This window comes from Brachyistius frenatus, unplaced genomic scaffold, assembly GCF_029030835.1.
Source record: "Brachyistius frenatus isolate BFR_SWC_R1_liver_20210118 unplaced genomic scaffold, ASM2903083v1 Contig_20, whole genome shotgun sequence".
Lineage (NCBI taxonomy): Eukaryota > Metazoa > Chordata > Actinopteri > Embiotocidae > Brachyistius > Brachyistius frenatus.
The window spans coordinates 37,373-63,871 of NW_027210619.1; the positions used below are offsets into that span (position 1 = coordinate 37,373).

Consider the following 26,499-nt stretch of genomic DNA (forward strand, 5'->3'; position numbering starts at 1 on the left):
GTGACTGATGGACAGACAGGAAGGTACATTGTGTAACAAAAGAAGGTGTCAAAGTCTCGGTTGTTAGGGAATGTCCCCTTTGCACCACAGGAGGGCAGTGTCCTTCACTGCACTTTGATACCGAGTCTGCAGTGCTTTGATGCGCTAATGCTACAATCTATAAACACTCGATTTCACAGCGCCTACTGCTGAAGCATACTTGGCTTCGACACCAAAGCTCATTAGTAATGTAAAGCTGCCACTGTTACCCAGTTACAGAGAACTGACTTACTAAGCAACATAAATTATAAGTATACATTATGCGTGAGCTTCAAAGATAAGATCAAACAGTCTGATTCCTTAAGCGTCATCTCAACAAGTGTAGGTTGTTGTCTTCTGTATGACCCAGTTGGCTATAAAACAGTTCAAGCAAAAGAAAATTAAATCCAGCACAAGATCTGTAGAGAGTATAGCCCAGCAGGTGCCCTCCAGCCTCAGATAACACTCTTACCAGTTGAACTCTGTACAAGATGCTGATCCCCAGGGTCATAAACGGCTTAGAGAAGTCGATAACTTTCTCTCTTTCTGATGTGATGGTGAAGCCTGCCACGGCCAGGTCCGCTTTCTGGAGGATTGACAAAGATAGATAGGTGGATGGATAGTGGTGGGGGCGAGTGAGAGATAGAGGCAGTGAAGGAGAGTGAGGGAGAGAAAAAACACAAGCAGTCAGGTAGCTGTGCAAAAATAGAAAGGCAACTGATGCTGCACACTGTTTGTAGAAAATGGTGATTTCACACATTAAAGATGAAAAGTTTGACTATTCACCTGGAAACACTTTTGTAGGATCATACAGACATGTGCTCGTTCTCTCTCACACACACACACACGCCCACACGTGCACGCACGCAGACACGCATTATCCACCATCCAAATGAGGCTAATTGCAAGTAAGCACTGGGTGGCTGGTCTTTCCACCTGCATAAAACCTTGCAGGTCTCTGGTCGCTCTGCCTCCTCTCCATCTCTTCCATTAAAAGCTAATTGATGAACATGGGCCGCTAATTAGAGCTGAGTGATCAGCCAGTAGGGAGGGCAGGGAGGGAGAGGAAGCGTGGAGAGCTGGGGGAGCACCAATAACTGGGACCACAGTCTGGTAATTGAAGTATACCGTATGGTAATTAAGCAGAGAGGGGCTCTCATTAGCCTGCTCCAACCAGAGTGGTTGTCAGAGGCACACTAGGCGTGGACAGAGACAGAAAGAGGGGGGACGAGCGAAGACTGGGGCGCGTTACTGCGAGGAAAAGATGGAGCAGACAGTTTTAGGCAATGCTACCACTCTCTTTTGGGGAATTATCAAGTCAGCTTTTGTCCTAGATAAGAGTCTTACTCCCCTCTGAGGGCAATTTGAGACATGGGAAGTTACAGCAGAGTTGTGGTTTGGGGCTACAGCGCAAGTGTGTGAGTGGGTGGGTGTGTGCGTTCATAGTTGTGTGTTTGGCGCAAGTTTCTGTTTGTAGAGACACTGGTTAGAGCATTTGTGCATGTTTCTGTGTTTCAGTGTGCGTGTGTGAAACAGCGATAGAGCGATAGAGGGGAGGAAGAGGGAGAGTACTCACCCTGTTGATTAGCTCTCCAACCATGCCAGTCCAAGAGCCATTGGGCTCTGGAGCCCCATACAGCCCATCATCCACCAGCTTGATCTTGAAGGAGAATTTCAAGATGTCTGCCAGCTCCCTCAGCATGTCAACACAGAAGCCTTCATACTGGTCGTTGCCCTGGAAGTCTTGGTAGTTGTCTTTACGCATCACATATGGGTTCTCCTGAACACGGGGGACACACAAGACGAGTCTCAATCCATAACTACAAATATCCAGTTTGAGCAGAGATTATTTAAACTGACGCGCCAGATGGTTTGTTAGACAGAGCCATCTGAGAGGTCGTCCTTGGAAACTGTTCAAAAAACGGCAGGCACTTTCAAAAAATACTTGGCAGCTGATTGGACAAGCCATCTGTCTATGATCGGTATCACAGGCTAATTTCAACCAACCAGATCGCTGTTGTTGCTGAACGAACAGTCGCTTCCCACTGTCGGCTGTAGCAGATAGCAGGTGCTCATAAGATGCTGATTGGTCCCTATAACTTAAAACCTGACAAAATAGATAGTGTCACCTTGCGACCTTATGTGATCTTGCAAATCCAACTGCCTCGCAAGGTAAGAAATTACAGCAGTGCTTGAGTGAAGATTGCTTCAGGCTGATGTGCAAAACTGATATCAGAAATGTTTAGTTGCAGTTTTTGCTGCACTAGGGGGTCACACCTAACACTGAAGGCAAAGGTTCACATACTTTTTAAAACCTGGAGATAATTAGAATAGCTTAGCAAAATGCTGGAAACAGGATGAAACTGCTGGCCAGGTTCTATCAAACCCACCTAAAGAGCCTCAACAGCTCACTAACACGTTATATCTTGTTTCATCCATACAGTGCAGTATTTGTGCTGTTACACTCATTCACTTTATGTTTACAGTACAGACATCAGTTGTGTCAGTTTCCTCATCTAATTCTTCACAGTAAAGCAAATAAGTGTATTTCCCAACATAACAAACTATTCCTTTAAGATATGTAACATACCGGCAAGGTTTTTTGTAGCATGTCATGAGCAATTTTGTGACTCTCTCTAAAGCATCCTGAGTCTCTCCTCAAATTAAAAGTACTTCAAGGGGATTTCCAACTTTTTTTTACACATCAAAATCAGTTAACTTATCTTGTGGGGTACAATTCTGTCTGTCAAAACCAGAAAGGCTAGAAAGTATGGTGATATTCAATTTTAAAGACATGGAAAGTAGACTTGAAAATTAAAGTACACATATCAAAATGGCTATGTGAACCACTTTTGTGTCACGACCCACCAGTTGAGAACCATTGCCATAGATGATAGTGCAGCATCATGGAAGAGATTCATTGACTTTCTGATATGACATTAATCACATGAAAACCAGGAGACGACTACTGTGGTTTTGACACTGTCAGAGGACCCAGGAATAGAATGTCGGTAACGTACTCAGTGGTCTGTCAGTTTTTATGTCAGTTAAAGTGACAGAAAAAATTTGCAGAAACAGACCACAGCACAGCAGGTGCTGTCACAGCCTGCCAAGCGGCACAAAAAACAACTCTGACCTCACCAGCGTGGCGGTTCGGAGTTCAACTGCAACCTTACCAGTATGGTGGTGACAATGAGGGTCTTGTTTGCCAGCGTCTCAGAGACATTAATATCCAGGCTGGTGGAGTTCATTGCTAGAGTGTTGTTGGAGTACCAGATCCCGATCTAACAGGGAGGAGAAAACGTGAAGAAAATCAATGGCTATTGTGGGATAAATAAGGCACAATTAAGCTTCACTGCAACTGTTTTACTGTTGTAGCAGGCTAAACGGCATCTGTATAAAGTAGTTCAGTAAGTCCATTAATCCTGTAGGGCAAAACACCTTTGCATGCTTTATATTTTATGCTGTGTTTGATATCCATACTGTTACATACTGTATATGCACATTAATTTAATTGATCCCAGTGGAACCACATACATACTTGCAGTACTATGCACAACTGTAAAAAACAATTGCTGTTTACAAGCAGAGCAATGAGCTGTGTCAAGATGGCAAAGATGGCAATGCTAAGCATTAATGATTAGGGCTTTCATTTCCATGTATTCTTTCCTTTACTCACACCTCTCCTAAAATTGAATAAAAAAAACAGTTCACATATTTCTACTTTATGGAGACAGTAAAGTCACTTAGGTACATAAGTCTGTGATCATGACCTAACCAATGTACAGGGTGGAACAGCAGCTCGAGGAGGCATTTCTTACAGAGATATTACTGTACATTTTTCAATAGGTCAGAGAAGAAGTAATGACTCCTCAGACAGAATTACAGCTTTCATGCGACACTCTTTATCCTGCTGTGACATTTAAGAGACATCTTTTCTCTGTGAACCTCCACCACCTGCCAACAGCGTAGGCGTTGCTGTTCAAGGAGGTGGGCAAAGTTAAAATGTTAATGATCCACAACCTAACACTCGGCTAAGTTAAAGCCTAGCTTTAAGTATGGTTAGTAGGTGGCCTTTTGTGTTAACATTGGAGACAGATTTGCCAAAGTTAGAGCCCGGGAAGACATATTAAAGCAAGGTGAAGAGAAAGTGTTTCCTCCAGTCAATGAACTGCAACACAATTCCCTCAGTCTGGATCTGCAGTGATGTGTGTACTTCTGCTTCATTAAATCTTGGCTTTGACTTGCAGGTGAACTGCATTTTTATGTCCGTCTTCCCTCACCTTTACTTTTACTGCTTACAGAAAGCGGCTGCATTGACAGAATAGCCGCACTCAAGAATTGAGTGGAGCTGCTAACATTTTATTTTGGTTCGACGCATTGTCCAACTGTCCTCACCTAATTTATTTTGGTTTGTAAATAATATATCAAAAGGGAAAACGAATGAACAGGAAGGAAGGAAGAACAAAACATTTTAAATGACACAATACAATTTTAGAAAGATGACAAATTATTCCACATACAAATTAAGCAATAAAACGGGCTCTTGCTCATTTTAGTGCATTCAAAGTTTTTGCTGCCAAAGCTTTACTTAGTCGGAAATGTAGTTCAAGTGGCTAATGTTGGCTAATTCTAGGAAACCTCAGAGGTTGTAAGTTTGTCATTACATTTTTGGGTAACTTACAATATTGAGTACTTACTCTCAGGCGCCAAGTTTGGCTACAGAACCTGCCACTCAGGAAAGATATGTAGGATAACATTAAATATATTTTTGGTAGTTTTCAATTTAAGTTTGGTTGTAATTAGTCATATCAATAACTGGATTTTGTATAAATTGAAGATGTAATTGCATTGAAGTAGCCCGGTACTACCAGACATAAATTCACTTTGTGAATAAATATGCTATAGAATATGCTACACTTTGTGCTATATGCTAGACTGGGGGTTGTTTTCTGTTGCTTTGGCCGTTAATGTATGTTGTGAGCAGAAACTCGCCAAGTTGTATACATAGACCCTCCCCCAGTGCGAGTAATGTGCAATGCCATGTCACCATGTCCACTGCAGACTTTTTGTTTTAAACTTAAAGTATTGTTCTTGCCCTTGCTTCAAATCTTTGATTTGTAAGCTTTGCTAAAATTGTTCGTATTGCGAACAGTGTTGAAACAAAACAAAAAAGAAACACTTTTGACTTCAACGTCACCAAACTTAGCCACCCCCACTAGTCGCTGTTTGCTCCCCCCTTCAGAGTGGCTGTGTGAACTTTCATGCAAACAGGGTTTCCAAACTATAAAAGCTGAAGCTGTGAGCAATAGTCAGGTGGAGCAGGCTAGCATTGAAATGCAATGGGTGATAATACTGATTCCTTGCCCAGCATTAAATGAACTGGTTGTTAGACTGGAGCTTTCTCCTCTTATCCCTGATGTGAATGTTGGTGTCATCTAAAATCTAGATCTATATCTATCTATATAAAAGACAAAGACAAAAAAAAACCTCCATAAAGACGCTATACAAATGTTATGTAATACGTATAGGACGAGCAGAGATGTAGATCAGTCTGCACATTCTGCATACTCTGTACTGAGCTTGAGGCGAAAAAGAAATACTGATTTCTACAAATTAATGTCAAAATAATCATTAATGAAATGCCAGATTTATGCTTTTAGATCAGAAAACATTACGTCAACATACAGCAGTGACTGTGGAAAAAACAGGTTGGATGTAAACATAAAATTGTCTGTGACAGGAACAGTCCACAGTGACAAACATGTTCACAATAACAGACACAATGAAGACTGGTTTCGATATGACAGATCAGTTAGAAATATCAGCAATCATTTGAAAAGTAGCTGAAGATTGACTGAGCAGTTAACGTACTCTTGCAGCCCTTAGGTAAACACACAAGAGCTGAAACATGACCCACGTCTGTTGGCAGGTTTTAGTAAAGTGCTGTCAGGTGAAACACATATCAGCTTCACAAAGCCAAGACTTGGCTAGTATCAGGGGAGTCTGCGATGAGGCTGACCTCGGTGTTAAACATCTCCCCCGGCTTTCTGAAATCAGGCGGGTGACCTGTAACTAACCCAAAGCCTATGGGCGAAGTGACCTGGCTGCTGCATGATAACAGGTGACTTCTGACCTCTTTGTGGCCTCCTCTGTGTTTCTCCAGGATCCGCAGGGTGTAGTTGGTCCTCTGACCTTTGCTGTTGAACTCCACTCGGCCTGTCAGACCGTCGTACTCCACCTGGCAGGCAAATGGAGAGGAGGCATGACAAGAGAAATGGGAAAGATGAGATGTAAAGACAAGAAAATGAGAGGAGAGTACATAGGGACAACGAAAAGGAAATAAATAAAGTCAGTCTTCTGAGTAAAAGCAAACATCCTTCTTCTCACTATCCACCCTGATACTATCAACAGTGATTAGGAGGAAAGAGAGGGTAAAAGACAAAGAGAAAGGCAGACTGACAAAATGTCTAAGGCTGGACTAGACAGGGATGATCAGTTCTGGATCAACTAGGAGAAACTGGCTGATCGAGAGGCTCAGACAGAGCAGCACAGAGCTCTCTAATAAGACTCAGACCTGCACCTCACAGCTCAGCTCTGCCTCTCCAAAACCCAGGTGCTGGCACAGTTAGCGAGAACTATGATGAATGGCACGGTGTTGAAGATGGAGCACACCATGATGTTGACTAACAAAGACAGATGTCGGGCCGGTGGGGCGGAGGCAATGAGAGATGGGACTCGGGCTGCCTCGGCAACAGGTCGTCGATGAGAGAAACAGACGAGCAGAGATGGGAAATGACAAAGAACAACAAGAGACAGAGGTTACATGCAACATGAGATGAGGATGATAAAGAATCTAGTTCTTCTGTCAGCATTTATCAATAAGTCAAGCAATAGGTTATTAATCAAATACAATCCTGATTAGGGATGAATCATTAGAGTCACTTTTCAAGCAAAAATACCAAACATTAGCTCCTTGTACAGTATGTTCTAAAATTTTAAGATTTCAGATTTTTTTCAGATTTTTGTCACTGTAACCGGTCTGATAAGACAAGCCATTTAAGGGAGGGCTGCAACTCCATATTCTATTTCCATTGCTAATAAATTTGCAGATTTTTTTTTTTTTTCCACAAAGCAATTAGTTGTTTGCACTATGAAATGTCAGAATAGTCATCACAATTCCCTACAAGCTGATGTTGTATTTTATCTAACTGACAGTCCCAAAACAAAGATTCAGTTTACAATCACATAAAGAACTAGAATAATCACCACCGGGTTGTATGTCTCCACCAACCAGTCAAATTGCAGTTTACATTCCATGTTTTTCATATTTATATTACATATGTAATGAAGACTTTCAATAAATGTGGCCAGTAAAGTTGATTCAGATTGAACAAAAAGTTGTAGCAATGACAGGACACAATGCTTTATACAGTTATAAAAAAAAAAGCTACAAATTCAAAAATGTATATGTTTCACACACATTTTTAACCGAACGGCACAGAAGGTCTATTCAGTCACCACAGTTTCAAGGTGGACAGTGAAGATTAGTGTCACAAATTCAGGATCTGACCGAATGTGAACTATGGTCACAAGCTCTCTTTCTGTTCCTGAGTTACAGCATTGAATAATGACCTGAAAAGTGTTTCTGCAGAACATAATGATTTCACAGTGACGTTGACCTTTAACCTTTTGCATATAAAATTCCATCACTTCATCATTTTATCCCATTAGACATTTGTGTGGAATTTTGTCATAATTCTGAGTCTGGAATCACATTTAGCTCTTCTGCTTGAAAATGACTCTATTAATTGATCAAGCATCAAAAACTGAACAGATTAAATTCCAAGTGATTGTTTCAGCTTTAATTCTAAGATGTTATTTAAAAATAATGCTGCAGTTTAACCAATGATTCAACTGTTTCATAATATGCACTCATTGTGCTCCTGTAAAAAAAAAAAAAAAATAGAACCGACCGTGTCTGTTCTGGTTACACTAGATGTTAATAGAAGTGTGTGCATCTAGAGAAATAAAGATTAAATTAAATTAAGAGCCTACATAAAAAGTTACATCATAAGAAAACATGGGTCAGATGTATGTGTGTGCATGTTCATTAATTATAGTTATTTATAGGACAAATATTGCACACATGCAGGTGGATGAAGTGTTTACCATGCGCAGGTAGTTCATAAGACTGGTCCCGTGTTGCCAGATCTGAGGTGAGGTGCAGCTGAGGGGCTTCACTCCAATTTCCTGACTGCGGTTCAATTCCCTCACGGCCCCCACCACCACGTGCACCGCATCAAACATCAGCGCTGACGAGAGCTGTGGAAGGCGGAGTGGACACGAGGGAGAATCAGGGAGGGAAAGAGAGGCGTGATGGGTGGAAACATGGGAGAGAAAAAAGACAAGGAGTCGAGGGAGAAGATGTAATGAGGAGAGAGGTGGGAGCACCGATGGTTGAAGGGTTAACAGGGATGGAAGGAAGAAGGGAGGGAGGGAGGGAGGGAGGGAGGGAGGGAAAATAAGAGGACAGAGAAAAAAGATGTGAGGTACGAGTAAACCAGCGGGGAGAAAACAAGGATGGATACATCAATACCCATTAAATACAAGCAAAAGACCAGCTGAATCTCTTTAACTGCTCCATGAATCAGTGTGAGGAATGAAGTAGCTTAATGTTACGTGGCATCCAAACAGAGCTTTAAAAATCAGTTCCTAATCGCGTGCATGCAGAAGAGCTGGTGGGCCCAAGATACTGACTGCAGGGCCGGGGTACGTGAGGTCACAGCCCTCCCTCCAAGAGAGGTTGAGGCTCCTGATGAACTCCAAATAGAAGGGATGGGTGGTGTTAAACATGGAGAAGCCCACAATGTTGGACTGCTCATCCACGATGTCATCTAGTCTCAGGAGGGGGAAGTCCTAGATGGGAGGAGGGGGAGGAGGAGAGGGAAAGGTGTTTGCAGAGAGAGGTAGAAAGTTCAAGTGAGTGACAACGTTGACAGTCTATCAAATGTTACGGAAGAAAAATACCGTGCAGAGAGAAGTGCAATAAAGAAAAAGAGGGTCTACGGTGGAGAGACAACATCTAATCTCTGATGGAGAGAGAAAAAAGAAGCCAGACAGCGAGGCAAAGGGGAAAACAGTCATACAGGGAAGAGAGAAGTTGATGGAAATGACTCGAGTATCTGATATGCATACAAGTGCATCTAAAGCACAAGATCACATCACGTACAGACTGCAGGTGGGGAGGGTGGGGGGTAAATAAATCAGACATGCGGCACAAAATGACACATTAATTCAAATGTTAGAAGTGGAGTATATCAAGGAAGGCAGATGAAAACACCGGAAGCAAAGTGAAGATGGCAGGTGGCAGAAGAAAAAAAGGCACGTCATATCTGTCACCACCTTCACCTCAGACCCCCTTTTTCTTTCCATTTTTTGCCATCCTCCCCTACACATCCACATCTTTGTACAGTGCGCTCGTTTCTCTGAACTCTCCAACTCTTCCCTCTCCCTCTTTACATCTTTCATCTCCTCTGCCTTTTTTTTCCCCTCTGTCACCTCTCATTACCTCCCCCTTATCGAATACTTTCTCCGCCTTAGCACCTTTGCTCGCTCATAAAGGAAACAAAAGAGAGGATGAGGAGGAGGAGAAGTGAAGGAACGAAAGACAGAAGAGTGAAAGGGGAGGAATTGGTATGCTCTTACCATGGTGGTGAGGATGTACTTATAAAATGCTGATGTCATCCCCAGCTCTGACGCCTGTAGGACAAAGAGAAGGAGTGGAAAAAATAAAGAAGAGGCAGGTGGGATAGAGAATGTGGAAAGCGGGAATAAGGGACGATGTGGAAAGATTAATGCAGAGAGTGGGGCGGGGGGAGGGCAAAGGGGAAGAGTTATTGAGAGGCAGAGAGCAAAGAAGACGGTTGGGGGACGAAATGGGCGAGAATGTGAAGGAGGGAGAGGGAGCATACGTTAATCACAGTTTTACATCATCGGGCTAACACTAGAACATTTTGCTGAGGGCGGACAGCCGCTCCTATGTGCCCAGTGAAAACATCCCGTACGCATTCAAACTGTGAGTCACCGCGCCTGGCTACCGGCGTTACAGGCCGCACCATGAATCAGAACGAGCCTGGGTAACATCTGCACTGCATCCCAGCAAAAGATGTTCTTTTGTCAAATACTTTCATAAGAGTGTAAGTGATTGTTGCTGGCAGACAGGCAAAGATATTGTTCCCTACGCAACTCTCGAGGGCACAGAAGGTAAAAATAGATGTTAATTCTGTTACAACAACAAATGTGTGGGCTGTGGAACTTCGAGGGAGTTGTGTTATTATTTTACAGATGGTAAGCTCTGCTTGCCCTTCATGACCGTAACCTAAATTTCCCAGTTGGGCACATAAAAGAGAAACGCGTAAATCCCCTCGAGTCATACTGTTTGTACTGTATACAAGAGTAACTTTGAGTCCTGAACACATGTGGGCGGCTCTGAAGAATGTATTGATATTTGACCTTCTTCAGGATGAGATAGGAGACAGAGGCATTGGCGTCGATGATGATGGTGGCCACTTTGTCGTCGCGAATCTCCTTCAGCAGTGGCGTCGGGTCCAGGTTGTCATCCAGCATCCTGACTGACAGCGTCTCCCGAGAGATGAGAAAGCGGCGGACCAGTTCCTCCAATCTCAGCAGGCCTGAGGGAGAGCCAAGGAAAGCAGAAGCAAGCCACATATCAGTGTCTGTATCAGCAGACATGGCACATATTTCCAAAATGTAAGCTGTGCCCGGCCAATGGAAAACTTGATTTACCCTGGAATGGCCACATATTTGTGTCATTTTGCAAAGAGTGATTGATGGTTGGTCTAAATCCCAAGGAAATGACACATAATTTAAAATAGGATGTAATGTCTGCCTTAACCATATCTCTCAGTAGGACCGATTATTCAGCTATTATGAAGCCCACCAAGAAGGGTTTGTATTTATTTCTGCTGTTTGTAGGATATCTCACAACCTAGTAGGCCAGAAAACAGATGATTCGTTTTTGACGCGGACAGTGTCACCGCCATTTATACAGTATTTTATATTTCGCCAGTACAACCTCCACTGTGATGCATAAGATATATTTTATCGCAATTTATTCTATGACTGTACATGAATTGGGCTAGTTCCTTTCACACTTATTCTCCACAATTTTACTTTTGCATGACAGGTTTTTTTTTCATCACTCCTCCCACATAAACACAAATGAAGGCAAAAGTGTAGATGCACACTGGTGTGATCTTAATGAGTTAAGCCTGTATATATTAAATGATTTTTTTTTTCCAGCTATCCACGTGTGTCTGCTGTTAAGATTTTACATATCACACATATACATGGTTTAAGATATCTCAGAACACACAACACTCTGCTTTGATGAATAACTAATGTTTTATTAGCTGGTTAAAATTTCACAAGATGTCCCGCTTTACTGTCCATTCAGTGTTTGTGAACACTTGTCTAAATCACATACTGAACCATGACTGGCTTCCAAACTAGTTTCATTGCTCATAAACACAGTGTCCTTGATGTAGCACTCTCACAATTATGACATAATCACCATCAGTTCACTATAATCATTTGTTCATAACCGTTACAACCATTTCCATTAGTTTCTATAAAAGCATCTTGATGAAACCGACATAAATGTCATATTTTCACATCATTTTCCACCGTTTTCAATGATGTCATCTCAGCGCTCCCTTCATTTGCTATAATTTAATGGCACATAAGTGGAGTATTAATGCCAACTTTGTATATTTCGATAACAGGCTTTGTATATTAAGGTTGATATTCATGTCATATCTGAACCTGTGCAATTTTAGTTACAAAAAAGCAACAGAAATAAAAAATTTATTTATAAGTTCTAGTGTTAAATTCCAATAAATGTCTCTTCTTATTCATTATGTGTAAGTGTATTATCAAACTATGATGAGGCTTGTCCTATAATAGTGGCATAAATGAACAGAAAAAGGCAATTCAATCGTTAGTCTTCAGTATTTGCATGACAATTAATCACCAGAAAAAATGTCATGACTATATTATCCCCACCTATATGTCCAAATTTCTTTTGGTTTCACATAAACCTTTGAAACATTTAAATGCTACTGTGCAGTTGCTACAAGATAACAAGTATTTTAAAAGGTCCATCTGGATTGGCCTTGCAAATTAGCTTATAGAATATATAAATGCTGTGGTGTGTGGCATTGGTTTATACTACATATTTTTCCCAATACAAATAAACATTAAATAAATGAATCTATCTGTGTACAATTTACAATTTGTGCAGAAAAACATGATGTCATTATACATTGTACATTGTACATTGCTACAGCAACATGAAAAAATATAATCCCTCAACACAACTCTGCTTGCGAGTCTGACTCAGTTGAAATGTATCTGTGTACAAAGCCCACGTATTCCCAGATAGGTTTAAAATGAATGTCTGCAATCAACTGATCAACATGACAAATTGTTAACACTGTCTTTTAATAAAATAATAAATTTAGAAGGCTGTGCAGTCTTGACAGAGGTACTGTATGTGCTCTCTGATGGGTTGGTAATGCACTTTATCCTTCACTTATTGCTGTTCAGTTCTTTCAGTAATGTACTGCATATACTGTGAAAAAAAATACGATGTGCATGAGAAAACCTTCAAATCGAACGACTAAACGGGAGACACAACATTTCAGCAAACCTCTGGAAGAAAGATGGACGGACGGAGAAGCAGAAAGAAACACAGCGCTCAAGACAATTTGCCCACTTCAAGTGAATTCCTCTTGAAAATGAGTATAACCAATGGCAGTCAAGACTCACTTGACATCATGTGTGAAATAAGCCTTTACTAGAAAGTCTACTCTGCTGCTTCCTAATTGTAATTCCATAGTAAAGCACCCCTGGCTATGTAAATAAGTGGTGGGGCAGGCATCTGGGGGACCGAGGGGAAGGGGATGGATGGAGGAGAGGGAGGAGGGGAGAGGTAGCACACAGAGCCCTTCAGCAGGAGAAAGCCTCTGTAAGCAGTGGGGTAATCACTGAACCAGGCCAAAACTTTAATTAGTTTGAGGAAGGAGGAAAAAAAAAAAATCAATGCACTTTACAGCTTCCTCTCCTCCTCCTCCTCCTCTCTCACATATTCTCTCTCTCACACACATAAGCTCTAACCTCTCTATCTCTCCTGTCTTAACCCTGCGCTCTAGTTACCTCTTCTCTGTCTTTATCCATCTCGCTCCTATACGCCGCGACCATCTCCTCCTCCCTGCGCTCAGTCTCTCCCTCTCGCTGTCCTTAACCTCATCCATCTCATGAAAACTGCATAATGGAATTAGGCTCAGATAGCCGGTTCTGACCCAGACATAGTGCAAGAAGGATACATCGGAAATGACCCAAAAATCTCAGACTCTTGCTCATTTAACAAAATACCTAACTGAAGATGGAACAATTTGATTCATGCCATTAATATGCTGTCGCAAAACTGAACACTTTCTGAATACATATCTTTATCATGCACGTCTGGTGGACGTCAGTGAAACATGCGACTTCACACTTTACTCACCTCACTGACAAAAAAAAAAAAAAAAAAAAAGACAGAAAGTCTACTCACTTGAACGCACCACTCTACACTGGAGTAAACAAGATGAATAAAACAAGTGAGCTGGTGGTGAACATTTTCTGATGTTGAACCTCTGCAGCGCCACAGCTGAGCCGTACACACAGACACATACATACAAGTACCTCAAAACCCCACACAGTACACTCAGGCGGTGGAACACACAAACGCACAAACACAAACACACACACACACACACACACACACACACACACACACACACACACACACACACACACACACACACACACACACACACACACACACACACACACAGCCACTCAAAGACGTGCACAGACAAAGTGAACCAAGCACACCGACAAAAAAATTATATTTAACACACACATATATCCTGCCACACACACACCCACACAGTTGTTCAGAGTGTAGAACAAGCCTGTTGAGTGGCAGTTAGCACCTATTCAGCAGCCATGGCAACCAGCTCCATGGCGATAGATAGCGGCAGCCAAGTGGGTCAGAGTCTGTGAGTGCGATAACCTTGTAAAGATCACCTTCAAGCCAAATATATTACACACAAACACGGCCCTCGGTATCTTCACCTGTAAAAGCTGCATCTTTTGGCCCCGACGCTATCAGCCAGGCGATCTGTTGCCTCTAATTCTTAAGAGAAAGAAAAAAAGCCTTGTGAAGGACAAGGCTCTTAGCTACCCATTCAACTGATGATCAAAACTGGAAAAAAAAAAAAAAAGATGTCTGATGACATTTCAAAGCTCTTTTAGTTCAGTGAAATGACAAGTCCACAAGGAATTCAGCTTACTTTCAGGAAGCCGCGGGAAGGCTGGCAAACTGCTGGGGGGGATAATGAAAGCATCTCAATGATTGGATCAATTTTTCATAATGTCACAGCTTTTTGTTTGTCAAAATCTGCCCTTTTCACACTGCCACGAGAAGTGGACAGACTTCAGTGGTCCCACTAATTCCTTATGTAAGTGCCCTTCAGTTCTTGCTCGGCTGGTGTGAGGAGTCGACAGCTGTACAACGGCTCAGTTTCACTCAGGAGTGGACAAGAAGACAGTCGATTATTCAGTGGAAGAAATGTTGCCACCTCTTTCACTTCATAGCACTTTCTGTCACGTATTCACAAAGCTCCGTTTACAAAGCTGCAGCTCCAAACCGACCAAGCCCTTCAATCCCTGGGACTTTCGATAGGGGAGTGCAAAATAAAATCAATAACGCACTCTTTCAAAATGAAAATAAATAGGGCTAATGACTAAGCTCCGAATCCTCTGTGATGTTGAAGCTCTCTTGAGTGCCTGGCAAGTTAAATCAAATGTCCCCCAAATTCTCCAAATACTGGAGAGGATTTCAAACACGAATATGTATTAAATTGGTTTGGCCTGACGGCCCTCTCAGGTGGATAAGAGACATTGTGCATGAGTAATAAATAGGAGGTCTGCAGCATGTTCTGAACTCTGACAACAGACAGAACTTCATGACCAGACTGTCAAAGTCAGTGTCCAACAGTCATATCCGCCCTAACACTGCGAATGTGCCAACACTCCCACAGAGGCATTTGCACACACACAAGGTAAACAAGCTCGCAAGAACACAGCTGATGCATTTACGCCCACCTAGACACAAACACGGTCGGGCAGTCATACATAATGCACTGTGTAACTACACAACAGGCAGCGTGTGTACTCACACTCAGCCTTGGCGCAGACCAGGCTGGCCGAGGGGTAGCTGAACGAGCGCAAAATGGCTCCTATGGCCAGGCTCAGGTCCTCGTTGCTGGGGTACAGAGTAACAGAGGCAAAGCGCAGGTACGGCAAGCGGGGAGTTTCCTCCGGACCGATTTTTACATGTGGGATCTGCAAGAAAACAATGAGAAAAACCAATGTGTTGTAGTTTTACTCCCTCTTAGACACACACAACAGGATAAAATGTAAAATAAGCAGCATCCATTGGCTTGGCTACAGGGTGAAGAAAGACGAAAGAAAGGTCGCAGGGGCAGAAAACAGAGACCTAAGAATAAAAGGCTTCAGAGAGAAAGAAGACGTGACTGTTGGCTGACTGTAGGAGAAGAAATTCAATAGGCAAGGTGAACTGAATCCCTTGGTGCATTCATCACAACATCGCTGTGAGTAGGAGGGGTAGTAAGTAAGAGAGGGAAAGGTACTAGACATGCATACACTCACCTCTTTCTCCCCACATATATGACTGACAGTAGAGCCAGAGGCGGGGCTGGAGGCGGGACCTATCACAGAGACGACGCCCTTGGGTAGAATCTGGCACACTGAAAGGAAAAAAGGAAAATCAACAGCGTATGTAGACACACACACACACACACACACACACACACACACACACACACACACACACACACACAACACACACACAAATTTTCCTCAGCTCTGTTTTGATGGCAGCACTGCCTTAGCACACAGCCGGGGATGCAGTCAGGGGAAAAGTGTGAGAATTTAAAATGCAGCAAAAAAAAACTACTCGGAGGTTGTACTATGATTTTAGTTTTAAATCCCTCATCGCTGTGTACAGGACAATCTGTGTCAATACGATTTGATTTATTTGGAGAAAAATACTCAACATACAACAGGGCAGCCCATAGGTTGCCTGCTGCTATTATTCGCTTGTTTCGACAGTCGTTTTTAATAGTTTTTAAGACATGTTACTCTAATTATATCTCTGGAATCAGAACAATACCAACAGACTGGCATTCAATTAACAAATGCCAGTTTTCATGACTACCCTTTTTGAGGAGGATGACAATAGTGTGGGAACAAAGCAGCTTCACACATTTGTCTATTACATCAACCATTCATGAGAAAATATGTGACTATTAAAACGATAATTTCTTTGCTCAGGAATAACTCAAGTAAACAGCATTACTGTGATTCTGTGTACAGTACAAACAGCATCGATTCCACTGTTTAAAACCCCAACAGATGTCTCCACTATATCCATATGTTGTATTTAGGTCTAAAGTCACACATTTTGTTCCAATTAGAGTCTTTCAATTTTCAATTTTCTGTATTTTGTTTCTTGTAGTTTTCTGTGTACAATATAATGAGTAAGATACATGACTGATTAGAAGTAAGAAGGAACATGACAGGTTATATTCACTGTATGTCGTATACTTGAATTAACAGACAACCTCAACTTGTTGTTGTCTGATCAATAGCCGTAACAGACTCATATGTCCACCTGACCAAGAGATTTTAAAGAATCTATGAATTGTTTAATGAATATTCATATTCATTATTATGTCTTCATTAGTGTGCAATCACCTGAAACTAGGCATGATTGTTTTTTTCATTACCTGAGAATGAACCTTTCATATCTACATAAGGAGCAGGTCCTCTTTCATGGAGCACGCCACGTTGGACTGCCATGTTTCTACTGTAGCCCAGAAGCGACAAACCACACACTGCTACTAAAGAGGGAGTTTTGCTTTCTTCGCAGCCACGCTAGGCAACCTCACCTGTGGAAACCACTAAATTAACTTTCTTGCTGAGAGTTTTACTCATCATATAGTTTGTCTGTAAAAAAACAACATAAAGCTACAGCTTGCTGCCAGTTAGCTAAGATGAACAAGAAGAATGTAAACGGGGGGACAAACCCTGATCCAAAGCTTGTCAATTAACACATTATATCAAAGCATAAGTGTAAAAACAGTAAGTTGCAGTTTTGCAGAGGGTTATGGACTGTTATGGACTATTTTCTTGGCTCCTAGGAGTTGTCAGAGGAAATAGTAGTGCACATACACCCCTGTAACAAGCAAATTATTTATAAATTTCAGTTTTTATAAGGATTAAACTAGTAAGACATAATATATTTTTTAATGAGCATTAACAGGGCTGGGAGTTATATTTTGTTAGCTTTGGACAGAGCCATGTTAGCTGTGTCCTCATTTCTAGTCCTGATGCGAAGCCAAGCTCATTACCAGCAGGCTGTAGTTCCGTATTTAACAAACAGATATGAGAGCAAGAGAGCCAAGAATTACATGTAAAAAAAAAATCAAACATCTGTTATTGACCAGTCCCCATAACAAACTTAGTCTGACCATGCTATGCATTCAGGGACTAAAGTATTTAAATTATTCACTTGCATATTTCTGTATAGTATCTCTTAATGTGCTTCAAGATATTTTCTTTCTACCCACCTGACAAATGATTTCAGACACAAATGAAATGAGTCTGCTGACTTAACTGTGTTATTCTGGGAGTCATGAAGCTCTTCTCTGTCTGGTATATTTGGTTGGTATTTTATTTCATCCCAATTACTGCCTCTCAGTATCTGCCACTGTCTGTGAATGTGCGAATGTGTGCATGCGTGGCTGCGTATGTGTGTGAGTGTACATGCTCACATTGTTCCTGTGTGTGTGAATGTGCATCTGCAGAGAGGGATGTGGGTGCATGCATGTGAAAGTGCCTGTGTGGGTGAGTGCGTGCAAGCGTGTCTCAGTCAGCTGTAGCTGTAAGATGATGAGCTCTCTGATCCAGAGACCAAAAAAAACGCTGCAAGCAAACAAGCTTGTCAGAGTCTCCTGCCCATCGGTCAAGGACACACAGACACGTACACACGCACGCCTGCAACTCAAGCATGCACATATGTACACAACCCTTCTCAAGCACACACAGACATTTTGCCAGTAGCTTGTGGCAGGGTCGGTGACCTATTAGAATAGGAGCAGGGAGCCTCTGTCTCCTCGGTGGCTGGATTCAGCAGTTCTTCTGTCTTTGTGGACTCCAAACATTCTGTTTTAACTCTGTATATCAATACAAATTTCATGGAGAAGCCTCTGTGGTGTGCCACTGCTTTCTGTTGGCCTGCACTGCTCATCTGTATTAGTATTTGATGATTTGTTTTTATCATGGCTCGCACAGTGCCAGCTGTTGCTGGAAGGCATGGGTCCTCTGTTTTTAATGAGACAGTCTTAGTGGCCCATTACTGGTCTCCAATGACATGTAAACTAATCATCAAAAGCCCTCACTGGCTCCTAATCGCATGAAAGTGGTGGTGTTTTATCATTCTGGTCACCATTGGAGGTTTTAGTTAAAATAAAGGCAGCTTTTTAAAACACGTGATTATCTTTTTCAAAGCGGTATTTCAACACCCTTCTGAGGGGTTTTGGATTAAAACCTGCAGTATTACTGTATACAGAACTGTTCTTTTCTACTCTGTATTAGTGGTCACTGTTTCCCTGTGCTAATGAGACGCAACACCTTCATGCTTTTTGCTGAACTTCATCACTCTCTAATGGGTTGTGCATATCTGCTCCACTGGTTGTCTTTGGAGTGCATCGGCTCCACTCACTGGTGTCAGTAGTGTCATACTGGGAGTCTTTTTGCAGCTCGTATATGTCCACCTCCACTCTGGCTCGGGCCGGGCCCTCCATCACGCTGTTGATGTTCTCCCTGGCCAGGGCCAGCGCCAGCCGCTCGCCGCGCCCACACACAGACTGGTCATCCAGGATTGCCGCTGCAGAGGCAGAGAGGCAAGGATAGATTGGTGAAGATGGAGGGCAACGAGAATGGAAGAACAGGTGAGCAGAAAGCAAACAGCATGATGAGGAGGAGTAGAGCTGGAAGACTGTTTGACAATGTTATCTGTGCTCAAGTACATGTGGGAATGTGTGGTGGGAAGACAAGTGGAGTTTACAGAAGAATCAGAACCGCCGACTAACAAAAGAATGATTTATCCTCACTCAGATTATTACACGGGAGAAAATCCAAACAATATCACAAATTCAAGTAGTAGTTCAGCATGTTGGGAAATATGATTACTTGCCTTCCTGCTGACAGCAACATGAAAAGACTTACACCACCGTTATGTTTCTGTCGTAAATGTGTAGCTGGGAAATGGCTTGTTTTTGGACAAAGGTGGGTCAGAAATTGTTGGTTTCAACTTGTCATAGCAGTTTGTCTTACATATTTACCATATGTTTTCACATTTTTCATGAAGCTTGCCTTTGACATATTAATGATTGTGGGCAGAGATGATTCGGGCTCAGTGGAGCCATCCTTTGATCCTTTGAAAAGCTGACAAATGCTTCTGACAGGCATTTAGCACAATATCACCCGGCTTTGTAACAGATTTTTTTTTTTTTCCAAATTTATCTCATTTACATTACTTTGTGTAACATCTTGGTACATGAGCTGTCTTGGTCAGACAAAAATGTAATCCAAGAAGATTAAAGGGCAGATTAAAACGACAGAAATAATCCTACTAAATATGTATCTGCCAATCAGAGAGGAGTAAAATTGGGAAACTTAATGGAAGGTTTTACTGAAATATTTGACGATATTATTAGAGCTAATTTGGATTTTAAGTGCTTCACTGTCAGTCTACCTTGTCTACTGTTGAGTGTGGTGAGCTCCTCTTTGAGGAACCAAGACAGAACAGAAACAAGAAGTGGATGTGGAGAAACTTTTTGCCCCAGATCAGGTGGATAAGGGAGGACGGCTGTCCACTCACCCATTCGGACGGAGGAGAGCAGGGGGGCCTGACTGAGGGAGTGTGGCGGCATGGTGATTAGCAGGAAGGAGAGGAAGTGTATTGACAGCAGCAGTGCTGGCAGAGCCGGCATCTTCTACTGCTCCTCATGGAGAACGGTCTGCTGGCTGCCTGTACCACCACCTGCAGGAGCGGAGGACGCACTGCATGTTAATGGACACGAAATCAACTCTCCCAGCACAAGACGTCTCTCTTTAACTTGTCATCATGCAGTGTATCTTCAGTTTGCACTGTCATACCTCCATGTATTGGGAGCACCTGTAATTTGACAGCACATACAGTACATTTTCACACTCAGCTATGAAGATGTTCGCTGTCACATCACACGGGCAGCCCCGTACCATGCATACAGCCTGTCTAATAATAAAATACAGTACACACAACTCTATTCATGTCTCCTGTGGAAAGTCTGCCATTTAGAAGTGACAGGATCCAGCCTTAAGGAGATCTCCAGAGGCAGTTCAAAGAAAACATCACTCATCCACTTCTACATTGTACATATACACATACAAGCAAAGGCAAACACAGATACATAGTCACATACTAGATACACAGAGTGATAGGGCAAAGGCAACAGCCTTGAATACATACACAAACATACACTTATACGCCGCATGTTTGGACCCACTCGCATGTTTTCTGTAACCTAACCTCCACCACCACCTTCAAACAGACACACAAACACAGAAAAAGAACACAAAGAGAGCTCAGCTGAGCTCCAGCGGTGCTAAGCAACCCTCTCAAGGAGTAACAAATCCTCACTCTGACTGACAACAATACAAGGCAGTGTGAAAGGATGGAGAGATGAAGGGAGGGATGAAGACAGTGGAGAGAAGAAAGAGTGTTGTGTGACAGACAGGCAGCAGTGATGCTGGTGATGGGGCAGTGGTGGTAGGGGTTGTTGACCTGGGATCGCTTCAAACGTCTGGTTCACTGGTCTGAGCTTCAGACAGGTCTGACAGACTGCGGAAACACTCGGTTCAGGACCTTCAATTGACCCTTGCAGCTATAAACAGGGGGTTGCTGGAGTCGTGGGAGCTGACCTTCGACCCTGACAAGTGCTTGGGGGGATGGAAATGAGCTGGCACTGTGTGTTTGTGCAGAAAGACGCAGATGTCGTGGCTTGTTGGTCAACGACATCCATCTTTTATCCTTTTTTTTTGTTGCCATTTTCCCTTTGAGATCTTCATTTCATCTTTTTTTTTCCCTCAGTCACATTTCCAATACTTGTTTTGCTTTGATGTTCAGAGCACATAAAATTAAAAAAAAAAACACCTGCAATTCTGCGCTTCAAATCCCTCTTCACATCCTATAAACCTCTCCGTCTTCCCCTTTCTCCTTTTTTCTTAGCCCTCGAAGCAATTACTGACCTCTCTTTCTTCCTATCTGACTTTGCGCGTCTCATTCGAAGGGTGGCAAACGTGTGCGTCAACATGCTTGTAATTCTAATAGCATACACCATACTGTGCAGATGGCTGTGTTGCTCTCATTATGGTTACCGCAGCTCAAAGTGAACAGAGGCAGGGCTTATGCGGGGCCATCTGTATGTGTGACACAGGCACACAGTGGGAGTAATTTTCCCTATCATTGTGTTCAATAAATCATTCCTGTTTACCACAGTAAAGTTACAAATAAATAACCACGGCACCAACAAGTTAAAAGCTGCATGCTCATATTTGAGGACATGTGTTTAATGGTTATGCAACAGCAGATTATTCTGACCTGAGCGTGAGATCACACAATGCTGTCACACAGCTGTGCATTGTGCATCACAGCGCTCCATTTTGCTGGCTGTTACTACTGTATTCTGTTTGCTTCCCTCACCAGCGGTCTCTTTCTCAATTTACTCTTCCCCAAAGTGTATGTGTGCGTATGCGTACGCGTGTGTGAGTGCGTGTCCGTTCCGGTGTGTTTATTCCAGGGGCATGTATGAGCCTGCGCTTACCTTGGGTGTGCGAGTGTGTGATGGTGTATTGATCGAGCCCAGCTGAAGTGGTAGGCCCTCAGGTGCAGTCAATCAAAACAATGGGGAACCTATCATGGGAGCGCTGCATTTCACAGGAGCCATCTGATTGGCTATTACCAAGAAGCAGATTGCTATGATGACGAATAAGATCCCAACTGAGGCTACGCCTTCATCAATGATGGGATGGAACTGGTGCTTTTCATTGTTATTGAGAGCTATTGACAGCATTAGACAGAGAAGATTATAGTATCTATACTCAGAGGAGAGGAAGAGGAGGGGAGGGGAGAAGGAGATGGAAAGCTGTGATAGAAGTGAGGAGAATGAGAGAGAAAAAAGAAGCAAGGGGAATGGGCCTGCGACGATGAGGGAATAAAAGAACAAAATTGAATACAGAGAAAAGAGATTGGAAAGTGTCTCTGCAGAAAGAGACGCAGAGCAGGATAGAGATAGAAAGATAGAAGAGCAGCGGTGGAAAAGTACATTTACTCAAGGACTGCGCTCAGGTATGAATTGGAAGCGCTTGTAGGCCTACTTTACTTGGGAATCCTTAATTTTATGTAACTTTTTACTTCCACTAAATGTAAATATTAAACTTTTATTCCAGAAGATTTATTTGACCTCTAATCGTTAGTTTACGTGAAAAGAATTAACCAAAAACAAAAAAATCAACTTAAAAATATGATTACTTGTTGCAGAATAAGCTCCCAACAGAACAATAAGTAGTTTATTACCTCATCTAATGCAACATTAAAATGCTGCTTGTGCTGTGTATTGCAGTAATTAATCAATAGCTATAATCCAGTGCATATAATAAAGAATATCTGGGACATTCTGTACTGTCACATTGCTCCATCATTAGTTTAGCAGTAAAGCCCTGTTTATCAGTCTATTATGCTTCTCAATGATGACAAACGTTGCACTCATCGCTACTGTCTGTATCTCAAAGTCGATTAATTTCCTCACAGACAAGAAAATAATCAATCTCCTGACATTCGTCAATGATGCTCAACTAATAAAACTATATAATTCCCTCTTTGCTCTTAAATCCTGTAACTAAATACACAATTCAAGAACTAGTTAACTAAAAATGTACCTCATCAGGTACCATATAACCTAAATTCAAAACAATTGTATTTTCAGTCTACAATCCCCATGCAACAAGGTCCCAAAACACATTTCAATCACAAAAGAAAGCAAAATAACAACAACCACATTGTTTAAGCAACAAACCAGGCATATAGCTGCAGAAATATTTATAAAATGTATTTAAAAGGAAAGTTTTAAGCCAAATCTTAACAGTAGAGAGGGTGTCTGCCTCCCAAACTCAAACAGGTGCTGTGTTCCAAGTAGCGTACGTACGTACCAACACTCACTATGTTGTAAGTGCAAAAAAGTCCCAAAAAATATGTGCAAAACGATGAACACTTTTAAACGGTCGCTATCTTGGCTATGTAGAGGACAACCAACGTAAAGAATTTTCAACTTAAAGCGTCTGAATTCTGTTTCTGAACACAGCAGAAAAGTGTTTCTTTTTCACCAAGTACCACCATAGTGCTGCTGGACAGAAGCCATCCGTGTGTTTACTGTGTAAAACAGAAGGCATGAAAACATGTTAATTTCTGGGGAGAAATTTAAAGCTACAGATATTTTGGCGGGTGATGTGTTCACATGCTGAGGTCATTTCTAGTCAGTGTAGAACACCAGTGAGCGATTTGAAACAACACTACACTGTCAAAATTGTCCTAGCAACAGTCCTAACATGTAAGAGCACTATCTGTTAGTGTACAAGAGAAGTATGTCATTTGTAACACAGCATGGGAACTGGTTCTCCAGGAAAGTGGCCTGAAAGCTGAAAGCTCTGCCTCCGATTCTACTTTTGGAAACTCAACAAAAGTAAGCCTGCACTCGGCGAGCGAAGCGCTCTGTTAATATGGTACTGAGTTATTCAAGATATGATTCTTGGTCATTAAGAGCTTGGAGAAGGAGTTTAAATTCTATTCTTGATTTTTACAGGGAGCCCATGAAAAGAAGCTATGGGAGAAAAGTGATCTGTCTTTATAGCTCCTGTCAATACTCTGGCAGCAGCTTTTTGAATGAACTGGAAGCTTTTCAGAGTTATAGGGACATTCTAAAAATAAGGACTTTCTATCTATCTATCTATCTATCTATCTATCTATCTATCTATCTATCTATCTATCTATCTATCTATCTATCTATCTATCTATCTATCTATCTATCTATCTATCTATCTATCTATCTATATATCTATCTATATCTATATATATATATATATATATATATATATATATATATCTTAAATCAGCATCTCTACGTGTATGGTAGCCATTCCATTCCATCGTCTGTTGAATTCCAATACAGGCACACCTGATTCTACTTAATGAGGTACTGATTAGATGATCACCTGAACCAAATCTTATTTAATGATGAAAAGTATAAAAACCAGTGCTGTGGTCATCACTATCCTCTTGCAATAGGACCAGCTGGATGGCAGAAACAGTGCTACTAGTACCTCAAAAGTAATTGGAATAATAAAAAAAAGTGACTATTGACCATGCCAAAAGAGTTAAAAATAAACGTTTTGAGTGAGGAAAAGAAGGGTTCAATTCTGGTTTTACTGGCAGAGGGATACAGTGAGCGTCAGGTTGCTTCCATCCTTAAAATTTCAAAGACGGCGGTTCATAAGAACAAGGTCAAGCTGCAGAAATTAGGGACAACAAAGCTCCAGACTGGCAGAGGACGAAAACGACTCTCCACTCACCGGGATGACCGCCAACTCATTCGAATGTCACAACAACCATAGGATGACATCAAGTGACCTCCAAAAACAATGGCAAATGGCAGCTGGGGTGAAGTGCACGGCGAGGACGGTTAGAAACAGGCTCCTAGGGGCAGGGCTGAGGTCGTGCAAAGCTAGAAAAGAGCCCTTCATCAACGAGAAGCAAAGAAGAGCCAGGCTGAGGTTTGCAAAAGACCATAAAGGATTGGACCATAGAGGACTGAAGTAAGATCATGTTCTCTGATGAGCCCAATTTTCAGCTTTGCCCAACACCTGGTCATCTAATGGTTAGACGGAGACCTGGAGAGGCCGACAAGTCACAGTGTCTTGCACCTGCTGTGAAATTTGGTGGAGGATCGGTAATGATCTGGGGGTGCTTCAGCAAGGCTGGAATCGGGCAGATTTGTCTTTGTGAAGGACGCATGAATCAAGCCAAGTACAAAGTTGTCCTGGAAGAAAACTTGCTTCCTTCTGCTCTGACAATATTCCCCAACTCTGAGGAGTGTTTTTTTTTTTTTCCAGCAGGACGATGCTCCATGCCACACAGCCAGGTCAGTGAAGGTGTGGATGAAGGACCACCAGATCAGGACCCTGTCATGGCCAGCCCAATCTCCAGACCTGAATCCCATTGAAAACTTCTGGAACGTGATCAAGAGGAAGATGGATGGTCACAAGCCATCAAACAAAGCAGAGCTGCTTGAATTTTTGGGCCAGGAGTGGCATAAAGTCACCCGACAGCAATGTGAAAGACTGGTGGAGAGCGTGCCAAGACGCATGAAAGCTGTGATTGTAAATCAAGGTTATTCCACCAAATATTGATTTCTGAACTCTTCCTAAGTTAAAACAGTAGTATTGTGTTGTTTAAAAATGAATATGAACTTGTTTTCTTTGCATTATTCGAGATCTGAAAACACTGCATCTTTTTTGTTATTTTGACCAGTTGTCATTTTCTGCAAATAAATGCTATAAATGACAATATTTTTATTTGAAATTTGGGAGAAACTTGTCAGTAGTTTATAGAATAAAACAAACATTTTCATTTTACTCAAACACATACCAATAAATAGTAAAACCAGAGAAACTGATAATTTTGAAGTGGTCTCTTAATATTTTCCAGAGCTGTATATATATATATATATATGCAGAGAAAGACAAAAAGTAATATATTACTACTATTTGCACCTTTTAAATGCAATATACAGCAAACTGCACTCCAGCTGCATTTTCTTATTGACCTTTGAGATTTTTAAGCTTTACAATCGGACATTTTAGTCCCTGTTTTTAGTAACTCCACTCGACGCTTGATTGTTGGTTGATTGGCTATACATGTTTTTTTCATGTTGTGTATGGGTTGTGACGATTAACGTTTCATGTTCTTTTCCTTCAATTCAGTCAGAGGTAGACTAAAAACTACTCACTGTAAGATAATGCACAGCTAGTTAATGGGTGTAAACATTTTTAAAAACATTCTGCCTTTTTCTGCCTGTCAAACGGTCAACAAACAACAATCACCATTATACATTCAATTAATTGTTACATTTAATGAACCGTTTTAAACGTCTAACATCCAATGTGCCT

The 26,499-nt window shown here is 41.8% G+C and overlaps 1 protein-coding gene across 6 annotated transcripts in view; it reads right to left on the reverse strand.

Annotated features, from left to right (window-relative positions):
- Positions 1–26,499, reverse strand: part of grik5 (glutamate receptor, ionotropic, kainate 5) — a 91,434-nt gene that overhangs the window by 14,453 nt on the left and 50,482 nt on the right. For all 6 annotated transcript variants that reach the window (XM_069695574.1, XM_069695573.1, XM_069695576.1 and 3 more), the window contains 12 exons: positions 20,120–20,281; positions 18,959–19,123; positions 15,823–15,920; positions 15,330–15,495; positions 10,534–10,712; positions 9,727–9,780; positions 8,779–8,937; positions 8,191–8,343; positions 6,155–6,259; positions 3,195–3,302; positions 1,595–1,798; positions 491–604 (listed from right to left, as the gene is read on the reverse strand). In XM_069695574.1, coding sequence (XP_069551675.1) covers positions 491–604; positions 1,595–1,798; positions 3,195–3,302; positions 6,155–6,259; positions 8,191–8,343; positions 8,779–8,937; positions 9,727–9,780; positions 10,534–10,712; positions 15,330–15,495; positions 15,823–15,920; positions 18,959–19,123; positions 20,120–20,231 — 1,617 coding nt within the window. In that variant the 5' untranslated portion in view covers positions 20,232–20,281. The remainder of the gene's footprint in view (positions 1–490; positions 605–1,594; positions 1,799–3,194; positions 3,303–6,154; positions 6,260–8,190; positions 8,344–8,778; positions 8,938–9,726; positions 9,781–10,533; positions 10,713–15,329; positions 15,496–15,822; positions 15,921–18,958; positions 19,124–20,119; positions 20,282–26,499) is intronic.